This window comes from Periplaneta americana, chromosome 6 (genome assembly GCF_040183065.1).
Source record: "Periplaneta americana isolate PAMFEO1 chromosome 6, P.americana_PAMFEO1_priV1, whole genome shotgun sequence".
In the NCBI taxonomy this organism is placed as follows: Eukaryota; Metazoa; Arthropoda; class Insecta; order Blattodea; family Blattidae; genus Periplaneta; species Periplaneta americana.
The window spans coordinates 153,695,064-153,707,459 of NC_091122.1; the positions used below are offsets into that span (position 1 = coordinate 153,695,064).

Here is a 12,396-nt window from a genome sequence, read left to right on the forward strand (position 1 = left end):
TCTGTAACATAGCTCGATCAGGATGTGGCTTTTTCTTTTTTTAAAATTGGCTTTAAGTAAAACATCCGAGTGATGTTGCCCTTCACACGATCAGGACGTAGTCTTACTTTATAAAGGTCTGCACGGGCCAAAATTCTTAGTCCCAGCCGAGCCTGATCTGAGCCAGACTCGAAATTCGATATTAGCTTAATTATTTTCAACTGAGCCTGACCTCAAACCCGAAATTAGCTTAGAAAGACACGGAGAAGTACAGAATCAAACTAATGGGCGTAGAAACAAAATGAGTTACTTAAAATTATTTGTTTTGCTACTGTCACCAGACTAGTAGATAAAGCAGAGGTCAAGGGTCAGGAACAGAGATTATCACTCCGACTCTTCCAGGTGAAACAATTAATGCATCACAGAGTCGAGACGAGACAAGTGCTATTATGAAATATGAAGTCGAACTAAACAATAACTTACGATACAGGTATGGTAGTCTACTGTTCTGGATGAGTGTGGGGTGGACATCTAATCATGCATGCATTAAAATTTTCATATTATTTTTTAATCAGTACATAATTTGCAAAAAAAAAATTATTTGTGCTTCTTTAAGACTCAAGCCCAGTCCAAACCTGACAAGCATAAGCAAATTTCAACCTGAGCCCAGCTCACGGGCCGGGTCGAGTCTAGGCCTGTGGGCTTCACCCGAGCCCGTGCAGACCTCTATTACTTTATACAGTTTCACCCTGATTATCCGTCACCCTATTAACCGATTGATGGATTATCCATCTTTCTTTCGCTCTAATTTTTGGTGCAGAAAAAATATTAAGTACTGTACATTATGTTAATATATATGTTATTCTAGAGAGCATTATTATAAGCCTTTACTATTACACAATATGTAGTAGGAATGCTACCATTGCCGGCAACACAGTTACTTGTGGAAGGGGGTGTTTCTCCCAACTTTTAAAACAGTCATTACCTACTTTCAAAGAAATAACCCCTAGAACTTCCACACAATTGCAAACCCGTAAATCTTTCAGTCCTTGTCCTACTGTTCAAATGGTCGTACTATATAATGTAAAATGTCTTCCATGAGTGTAAAAAGAAAACATATTGTGTTAAGTATGGAAAAAAAATTCAAATAAATGAGCAGTGTGTGAAAGGAGAACCTATGGCTCATCAGAATACTAGATTGGCATTACAACTATGTGCGACTTAATGAAAGAATAAGAATGAAGTATATAAAGCATGTAAATCCACAACACGAGACCTCTGCTATTCTTATTTTTCTGCAGACAGCCATCACAAAGAGTTTCCTTGGTCCTTAAAAACCCATCATTAACAACTGAGAAAATTATGAAACTCTAAGTACAGTATTAATGCACGCAATTTATGAAAATCTTTCATGGTATAGATCAGTGGTTCTCTAACTTATTAGCACTGCAGACCCCCTTTCTATAGATGAGTATTTTCGCAGACCCCTTCAAAGTCGTCAATGGAATGATGGATATGATGAAAGATGAGTGGAACGGAGAAAAATTCTGCTGAAAACCCGGGTTCAAATCCCGATGCTGGAGAGAATTTTTCTCCGTTCCACTCATCTTTCATCATACGATGATGCAGAATTTCTGCACGGAAATATCATATGTACTTCGGTACATCGTAATAATATAGGAATGATGGATAGCTTAGATTTTGAGATTAATATTAAGTGAATATGAGTAGTGATATTTCTGTTATATTGTACAAAATTGAATTAATATTAACTGTATATGTGAATTAAACAAAATGTAAATAATAACAGTGTACTGAAAAAAAGTAGACAGTCTTCATTAATACATTACAGCAGAGATGATTTTAAAAACAGTAAAGCAAAAAATACTCTAAATTCCAATACAATCTTCGTATAATATTTTACTGAAAAAAAAAAAAAAAAAAAAAAAAATCAAGTTTCCCTACTTCAGTGAGAATGCTGAAATTGCTTTCTTTGTGCTTAAAATGTATATTAGGATCAACGTCAATTATCTTTAATCTCAAGCATGTTGCCACATTTACTCTGTTTTTTAACAGTGATGATACAGCAAAGAACAAAAAATGCCTGCTCACACAAGTCGTGGAAATGGCATTAAATGTTTCAAGGCTCATACTGAGAGTTCTTTATGTTCTGTATGAACTTTCAGCCAAAAATTAAAATGCTGAAATTCACTTAAACATTTTTCCAAACAGTGTCAATGATAACTCAACAAGCCGATCTTTCTCCTTTTGGTGAGATTGTGAGTTTCCGTGTTGATAAAGAGAATTTATAGCCACATATTGTTAGAATTAGGAACCGGAAAATAATCTCTGTGTTTATCTTCATATTGTGCTGACATTTATGCCAATGAGTGCAGTCAGTAGAGCGCCCGAGGTTGGGATTCGATCCTGGCCCAGGTTGATGGCATTTAAGTGCGCTAAAATGCGACAGGCTCATGTCAGTAGATTTACTGGCATGTAAAAACTCCTGCGGGACAAAATTCCGGCACACCAGCAATGCTGATATAACCTCGGCAGTTGCAAGTATCGTTAAATAAATCATAATTCACAATTTTTACAATTTTTTACGCCAATGATTGCTTATAAACAAAATTTACAAAATGTATGTGGTTATTATGTTTAAATTTGTATTTTACTGTTTAATAAATTTAATAACACAAGAAGGCTGTCAAATTATTATTATTTTTTTTCATTTCATTTATTTACATTCCATAGATCTTACAAGTTAAAATTTTACAAGTTTATAATTTTTGGCGAGATGAAGTGCGATGAACGAATTTATAAACTGTACCAAAAACGGCCAATGTACTTGAGACATTATTGTAACACGAAAAATCCTTCCTACAATCTCATACTGTTTAGTAACATACAAAGGCTGTCCACAACATTTGAACGAATATATAAGTTGTCTCAACAAAAATAAAGACCAATGCACTTCTAACATTACTGCCACATAAAAAAATAAAAACCTTTCTGAAGGAAGGAAACAAAGGCCCTTATTCAGAATAATTGCGGACTCCCATAATGAGTTTTGGGGAACCCACTTTGAAAACCAATTTTCTTCGATTAACCATTCAGTCCATCCCTTCATTACCACGGACAACAGAGGTTCTACTGTACCTATAATTTTTTCATACGAACAAATTGCAGTTCATGTCTAAGATGATGAAATCAATTGCTGTTGCATGTGCTTCTCTCACTGGCAAGGGGCCAGAGAATCAGAACAATAGCCAAAGGCAATGTGAATGAAAAACATAATTGGTTTCTAATGTGGAGTTGCGGCTAGCAATGAAGCTATTAGCAACATATTTTGCCAACAGAATGTGGTGTTCCCAAGCGATCACCCATCCAAGTATCGACCAACGTTGCTTGACTTTGGTGAGTGAATGAGAACCGTTATTTTCAACATGATATGGCTGGCAAGAATCTTCTTTTGGTTGTTCTACTTAAGTTGCAATGCAGATAATTCCCGAATAATCGAGAGTTGACTGTACAATGAATAAAGACCATAGCTTTACCTCTTTTTTCTTTTTCTCGTCATCTTTGTCCTCCGAATCTTGCTTAGGCATAGGTTCAGGATCTTCACCCTTCTTGACCTCTTCCTCTTCAGCCTTCTCTGCCTCCGTCTTAATAGCCTTGGTGAGCCGTGCAATAAGCTGAGATTTTAGTCCCTTCGGACTCAAGGTTCGTGCCTCCAATTCCTGTCGAAGTTCATTCACCTGAGCAGGCACACATAACAGCAAATCACCACGATACTAGTTGTGGCACTGTTAAAATTATGTCTTAATGGATTGTCACCAGAACTATTTATCTAATGATTAGCCTACTGCCTGAATTTATAAGGAAATACAACTTACATATCAATATCACATTCTAAAATTTTTATTCTATGAACATTAGATCTCACAAAGGAACTGTTAATGAGTTCATGTGAAAACCTCTCCTTCAACTGCACACACTGTTAGCTCTCTAGAGCAGAGCAGATAGACAAATACAAAAAAATTAGCTGGTCATAAATTCAGTAGTTACCAGCCTTGAGTAGTGCTGTCAGCTATTTTCCATATGAAATGTAACGTGTTGCAACACTTCTTGAGGTCATTGCTCTGCAGCAGGAGTGAGTGTGAGTAATTGCAATCATTCACTCTGCAAGATTTGCAAGACGAGAATGTAAACAAAAATGTCATCAGATACACTTCGATCAAGTTACTGTATATTCGTGACACTTAACATATTACTTAACATTACTGTAAACTTAATTTCTTTTCTAAATTAAGTTATTTTTAATTTCTTCAAAGATAACTTAAATGGAGATTGAGTTACAGAATGTGTATTCGTAATAATGTTATTTTATAAGAATGTACATTCTTTACTATTTTGTAATTACGTAAAAAGTGAAGAAATCAACATACTGTGAATGTTTTTTTATTGGGTTATTTTACAACGCTGTATCAACATCTAGGTTATTTAGCGTCTGAATGAAATGAAGGTGATAATGCCGGTGAAATGAGTCCGGGGTCCAGCACCGAAAGTTACCCAGCATTTGCTCGTATTGGGTTGAGGGAAAACCCCGGAAAAAACCTCAACCAGGTAACTTGCCCCGACCGGGATTCGAACCCGGGCCACCTGGTTTCGTGGCCAGACGCGCTGACCATTACTCCACAGGTGTGGACCTGTGAATGTTAAATAAGGTATCAAAATTAGAGTTAAAGTGGTTATAGCATAACAAAGAATATTAAAAATGAAACAATTTGCGTAATTAATTGATCAAATACTTTACGTTTGCATCTACAGTAATCTGATCAAAACGTATTTGATGAGACGTTTTTGTTTACATTCTCCTCTTAAAAGTCTTGCGGAGTGAATGACTGGAGTTACATTCACCCTCACTGCGAAGAAATGATCTCAAGGAACATTGCACTGTTGCAACACATTACATTTTTTTACATTAGACCATGATAATATCTTTGAAAAATATTGGAGTGCAAGAGTTCAAATGACTTTATTGTCAAACGCCTGGCATTAGAAAACAACAACAACATTTCGTATTCTCAAAACACATAACAAAAAACTTATTTGACAAAACTTGTTCGCATTGACTTCGTCTATTACCACTGTGAATTAATGTAATTGGTTCCTTTCCACCCTATATAAATGGAACTTCAACACAAAAAATCCCTGGAAGCATATTTCCCCGAAAAAGTACATTTTAATAATAGAATGTGAGTGAAAAGTAACACTTTCCATTTCTTTTGTTTGCCGCCATCTTTCAACTGCTGCTAGGGAATAACCACTTCCGAGCTTTCTTACAGCCCAATTCAGTCATAAACCCCTTCCTTACAACTAATGAAGAGAAAAAATGGAGTGATTTCTTAGTTTACACGGAATTTTCAGTTAGTACACTTTCCATCCTAAAATGGTTCAATATTTTGCCGAACAGTGCATTTTTCTCGTTGAAACTTATATTTTACTAAGAAATCATAGTGTAGAATGACCGTTCAGAATGTGGCGAGTAACTGATACGGTATTAAGTAAGAAAAAAATCTTTGTTGAGAGAACTCTGATCAAATGAAACCCTGAAGATAAGCATGTCATATTAGGTCATATTAGAAGACCTAAAATGTCAAGCCATCATCTAGCTCAGGAAATTGGAAAGATTAGAACTTAAAAGTTTGATGTGTTAGCTAAATAAACTTTCTATCATTCAAAGACCGGAATCCCCTGATTTCAATGCAACGGTTAATTTCTACAACTGCTTGCTTCATTCTATCCATGATGGAAATGTCCATAAATCACGCATTTTCATGACAGTCAAGACATAGTTTCGAGTAGACAGTGGTGTATATTCTCAAAATTCGATTTCTGATAATAAAAAACTCCCATGTTGTACATGAAAATCCACTGTACTATCAAAAAGTAGATGTGTGAAATGCTCACTGTGTCACTGGTCTAATATTTAATTAAAGAGACTAGCCGTACCCGTGTGCTCCACTGCACCCGTTAGAAATAAATATAAAGTAATTACATAATTAAAATAGGACATTTGATCCAGGGAACATTCGTGTTTGATAGAAGGATAAATCGTTTATTATGATACTTAATTTAAATTGTATTTGCATAATTAAAATGCGATCATTTTGATCCAGAGACCACTCACTTGGTCATAAAAATTATTTTAGGAAATACAGGAAACGAATGTACAGAATAGCCTATCAAATTTTCTGTGCATAAGAAGCTATTTTAATCTTACCTGTCCTCGACTCACTCAGAAGTTACTGTAATAACATTATAGCATTATGTCCATCCAGAGAAACTACACTTTCCAATGGTGAATTAATAATTAATTATACAAATCGGTTAATTTAGCTTCCGATATTACTTCATACAAACACAGAAACATTATCTGTAGGCTATCTTTCATAGCTTTCGATTGTTGCTGTCCAAGGCCCCTTATAGACGAAGTCATTTGTTTTTTAATTCATTACACGGCCTTAGATGGCAGTTATTTTAATTTTAAAACTCATTTATCTCATTAAATATCAGTCCTATCAAAATTTTTCAAAGAATAAAACTTATCATAAATAATTTTTAAAGAAACTTTTGTTATGTAACATTTTTCACAAAAATCAATAATAAGCGAGATATTTCGATTTATTTAATTCAGGCCCCCTTATAACCTCCTTTTAAATAATGTATTTTGAATGCCATATAGCCTAAAATCTAAGTTACAATGAACTTAATTTATATTGCAATTTTCATCGAAATCCGTTCAGCCATTATCGCGTGAAAAGGTAACAAACAAACATACATACAGACAGACAGACAGACACATACAAACAAAAATTTCAAAAAAGCGATTTTCGGTTTCAAGGTGATTAATTATATATGTTAGGACCAATTATTTTTGGAAAATCGAAAATTACCAGAAAAATTTCGGCTACAGATTTATTATTAGTATAGATAATACAGTGCGTTCGTAGCTCGGTTGGACTGTTCTGCAGCGGCCTTGGACTGGGTAAACGTAAATGACCGGCAAGTCATGGGTACGGAACACTAACTACTCTACTAACATTAGGCTACAGCGCTACTCTGGTGGCAAGTGCGCCAATCTTCACCCAGTCCAAGGCTGCCACAGAATGGTCCGGCCGAGCTACGAACGCACTGTACATGTGGACTATTATATGAAAAACATACTAATACCATTTTTTTGTATGCTCACTGAGAGTGAAAAACATTACACATTCTCAGTAGGACAATGCAACTTTCCATATACCACACTGCTCATTTGATACTCTCTGTCAAATGGTGGCAGTATAATCAGGTCGAGGAATATGGCCATCAAATTCTCCTGATTTGTCTGATTTTATCTGTGAGAAAACTTCAAACAAAAAGTGTATCGTAACAATATGCTCTTTTTGCAAAAATTGGAAACATAGATAAGAAGAATGTTCCACAAAATATCTAACTGCCTATTGCACATTATGGTACATTTATATCAACGAACAAACAAGTTATTGTTAATTATTTCAGATAAAGCTATGCAACCGATACTAATCGTTCGGTTACCAGTTATATCTTCTACCCCATGTCGAAGTGCTAACAAATTTGCTCTTACAAGGGAACCGTCCCAGGTTGTGCAGTTAAGAGAAATAAAATAGACTAGGACATTAATGAGAGAACTGTGATACGGTGTTGCAGAACTATGAGGATCCAAGTACATGCAAGAAACGGCATAAGTAGCATCGATTTTCGAGTCAGTATATTTCGTAAACGAGGAAAAAGCGAAATGAATGATTATCACCATGTTTCTTAACGAACGAAAATTAGATTAAATATGCATTTTCATTAAATTCAAGCACCACGACCTGGGATGATTCCTTTGTTAGATATGGCACCATTAAGAAGCAGGATGTTATGCAGTTTAATGCACATTTTAAAAAGATGTTTACTTTACAGTAACACAAAACACAAGGAATGAGTTAAATTAATTTACGTCTACCTTATTAATTGCACCAACTGAAACTGAATATTTATAGCATATATTTAATAGATTTCTTAAAGTACTCTTACCATTTTGTTACTCTTTAGTTTCAAGAATTTGTAAACTAAAAACTACACAAATAACGAAAGTAGTGTTGAAGTCCCTACCGAGGAATAGTAAGGACTATTCTGTGATTTTGAAGTGTAGAATGTAACAGCTGAGTATCCTATTTTCTAATATAAAGAATGACAAAAATATTTACATCGTGAAATTAAAAAAAAAAAAAAAATTTCCTCTTTGCTTTAATGTTTCAGTGTAGCTAATTATTTATCATCAATAATGCTGAATCTCTGAAACAAAACAATAAGATAAAAGAACATTCAAGATTTTGACATTAAATACTTGGTAAATATATTTTTTCTTTATGGTATTACAGTTGTGTCACCCCATTCTAGGACACTTTCATTTGACAGTTATTTAAATATAAGTCACTCACCTTCATCCCTTTTGGGTCCAACTCAGAGAAATGTGTTGGCTCCTTTTTGATCTCACTTGTACATTCTTCTCCCTCCTGGAACCAATATTGAACAAATTAATTTCCCTTCAACTGCACCAAAGCGTCTGCCATGACTCTATACACACTGCAGTGGAACATGGCAGGGAATTCGATGCAAGGGGGCACAAAGCACAATCTCACATACAACACCACCGCCTCACTAGAAAGCAAAACTGAACAGCACTTACCATTCAACTTTCTTTCTAGCAATATGTAAATACAGCTATGTGCAGTGACAAAACAAAGTCACTAAGGAGAAATCACCAGACACTGTTGTTTTGCCACTACAGGATTAGTACAGCATACATCTGTAATTTCCCTGCTGTGAATAATATTATTTTAGCTTCTTAATTAGGATAAGGAATTGGGTTATGGAAGAAAACAAGTTGAGTGTCTGCTTCCACCTTGCTTGGGGAACTCTGAGCCCACAGCTAGGCACTTTTGACTCCATTCTCGATCAGCGAAAGGATCTCAATGACCCAAAATATCCCTTAACCCAAAACTTTGCTGCATACAGTGTGGTCACCTCTATAAAAAAAAAAGGGCATACCCCCCTTCTCAGTCGTGGGGACAGCATCGATGTTGGAACACCATCCTTCAGGGCTTTGCCAGCCTTGGTGGAACTCCGGTGGCTTTTGGGCATTATTTTTCCTGCATGAAGTAAAATACATCACCTCCAGAACTTAGAAACATGTATGATCCTGCAGCTCAAGAGACGATTGCATCTTTTAGTACCATCCCACCGATTTAAGTGTCCCCAAAAACTGGCTCCACCACTTCCTGTCAGCAAACCGACCAAATTCGATTCTCACCCACTTGCTACCTGACAAGAAAAACAATAAGGTTGCAAGGCTTCAAACACTCTCTCTTTCACACAAACACACGCGTGTTCTTTCACTCTACAATATATACAGGGGAAGAAAATAGAGAAAGAAAAGTAAGGTCTCTAAGAAAAAGAGATGCATAAAGAGGGTTGTGTATGGTTGGCTGTGCCTTTTCATCTGCATTGACTCCATCTGTGCCATCTTGGTCCGCCTTCAGCTTGCGTTCCAGTTGCTTCTTGTAGTTGAGATGCAGGCCATCCCACTCCAGGCGCGTTGGCACACAGCTCCAAACATCTGGGAGAAATAGTACCACTGTTTCAACCCGCGCTGGTACCACACGCCCCTTGTGGGTAGACTCGCCCCGCCGGTAGTATATCTCCAGAAACCGATACCTGTCAGGGTCAGAAGTTACCCTCGCATTACAAGCAACATAGACTACCTTAACTTCGGAGGCGAATGAGCGACAAGCAAGTCCGGAACTCCGAGGCTGCCAAGGTGGATAATTGGATTGTTTCCTGCATCCCTAAAAGTACCCAACATTCATGTCTAGCTCCAACTACGCTTGGAAGTAAATACAACTAGAGTGTACCATTCTGCTACATACACATACAATGTATTTGTTTTGCTCACAAAAATGAAGTGAGCAATATGACATTAACATGGAATGGATTGTCAGTAATAACGACCACAGAAATCACCTCACTTCACCAAACATACATTCACCAACACTTACACTAAGATATATCATTTTAACACGTACAGTCTAATTTAACCTTCCCTATCAAACTATCACTGAAATGTCTATTAATGTAACCTTCAAAATAATAGTTACGTAGCAATGTATATTAAATAACTTAAACACATGCCATTTTAATGCTGGATGGACATCACAGTCGTATATAAGTTTGTTCATTATTAACGCCACAATCTATATATCGTTTTTCATGGAGAATGTGTCCTGGTAACCTCAAAACAAATATCTCATTACATCCATTTTAATTCCTTACCACTATATGGAATTTTCTTCTGCAGCTATGCTTTGAGTTCCCTTTATGTGCCCCACCCTTTGTATTCTGGCTAGAATTAAAATGAGATAACAATAAAATAAGACAGGACAAAAACAAGATTCTTGTAGGACTGGCACAGCTGAGATAGTAGCAAGTTGGACTCAAGATCTGAAGCTGTTCTCGCATGCAGGTTCAAATAACAATGCAGCTAATTGTCTTGTTAGGGGTTTTTAGAGATTTTTCCAAACTGTAAAGCACATATTGGGTAATTCTATGTCAAATCCTCAGACTTACCTCGCCATGTACCATATTGCTATCACCAATTCTACTGACAAGAGCAATAAGCCTTCAGGATATAGAGTGTTCCGAATAGAGTAAATATTTCAAGAGTCGTCCAATATCTATTAAAGGGAATTAAGTTTTCTGCTGAGTCTGACAGTATGATCGAGAATTTCTGTTGTGATTGTGTGACTGAAATAGATGTTTCTCGATTTACTATATAATAGCAGTATCAAAGTTGTTAGTCGCCCTACAGTGTATAATATTGTTAGAAAATGAATAGAGACTAAAAGTATACAAAGGTAAAAGCAATGTTTCGATGAGGAAATCCCCAAACAATATAAAACTCTGTGTAGAATGTTTTTAAATAAAACTATAATATATTATTTTTATTTTTTATGTAATAATTAATGGTGATGATAAGTGATTCTCCAAGAGATTCTTTCACTACTATCTTGGGGATCACATGATGTAAGCTGATAGTGCAGCTATAGATAGTGAAAATATTGCTCAATGGTAAGAAAAGTGCCACTAGGGGAAGGGATGGCAGGTGAGGCTATGAAAACCATTATATTCTACTGAAACACCTTGTACATTTAGCTTTAAATGCTGTTTACCAAAACCTACATTTTCCAAGTTGTCAGAACACTTTGTAGAAAAACTATTTTAACTAGACACAGTAATTTTCACGCTATCTTAGCTCTCTATTACTTTTATTAAGATCATTCTGCCCTACATTTGATTATATGAGAGAAAAAAAGAAATTAAGTTGTTAAAGAAATTCAAATATGCCCAAAGGCCATAATATTTAAACGAACAATATTCCTTCTGGCAAGAGTGACTCCTGCTACTTCTAAGTGTATGTGTTTAAACTGAAATGTAAGAAGAGAGAAAACTGCACCAATGCATGTGTATTTACTGCAATTACTAATGAAAACTTAATTATGATGTTTTGTTTTTTCAAGAAGTAAAGCAATGTATCAGAACTGAATATTTTTTACAACTTTTGCGCGGCCTAACAACTAACTTCCTTAAAGTTTTTAGTCAACCTACATCATATATGTCGTTAGAAACTTGAGAGACTGGATGTGTACAAGACAAAAAGCATAAGAGGATGCACATGTTTTGACGAAAGAAAACCTTTAGAGTAAATACTTTGTGTAGAAAGTTTTCAAATAAAACTATGTGAGTTTTATTTTTTATGGAATATAACTGGTGGGCTAGTAAGAATTTTTTTGGCTACCTTGGAAGCTCATAATGCACTACAAGCAGTTGAAGTGCCACCTAGCAGTAAGAGAATAAAAAATGGATTGTAAGTGATGTGTCGAGTTAATTTTTAATAATTTTTTGTCCTAATTATACTTTATGACTGCCAATTCCTAGTAAAAAAAAATGTACTCAAAAGAGGAAAGAGGTCTATTCCATGTTCATGCAGAGCAGAACTCTACAGATTTTGGGCTCAACTCCTGACTAATTTGAAATATGATAACAGACTGAGTTACAAAACGGACCTTAAGTCGACAAAGCTGTCTTACGTACTTATTTAGTGAAAGAATGTACTCCTTTTTATACACCGTAGCATGCAATATATTCTTTTTTCCACCCATTGCCCTTTTCGCCTTCAAATTCCTGACAATGCATTCTCAGAACTTACAGATATTCAAGCAGATACGAAAATCTCCTGCAAGGACGCGGGAATTGCACAAAACTTTTAGATATTTCTTCTTCCAATTT

The 12,396-nt window shown here is 35.7% G+C and overlaps 1 protein-coding gene across 4 annotated transcripts in view; it reads right to left on the reverse strand.

Annotated features, from left to right (window-relative positions):
- LOC138701945 (cell division cycle and apoptosis regulator protein 1-like) overlaps nt 1-12,396 on the reverse strand; it is a 79,563-nt gene that overhangs the window by 24,049 nt on the left and 43,118 nt on the right. For 3 of the 4 annotated variants that reach the window (XM_069829321.1, XM_069829320.1, XM_069829324.1), the window contains 3 exons: nt 9,546-9,768; nt 8,493-8,567; nt 3,537-3,737 (listed from right to left, as the gene is read on the reverse strand). In XM_069829321.1, the coding sequence (XP_069685422.1) occupies nt 3,537-3,737; nt 8,493-8,567; nt 9,546-9,768 (499 nt within the window). The remainder of the gene's footprint in view (nt 1-3,536; nt 3,738-8,492; nt 8,568-9,545; nt 9,769-12,396) is intronic. The other variant, XM_069829323.1, reaches the window with a different exon arrangement.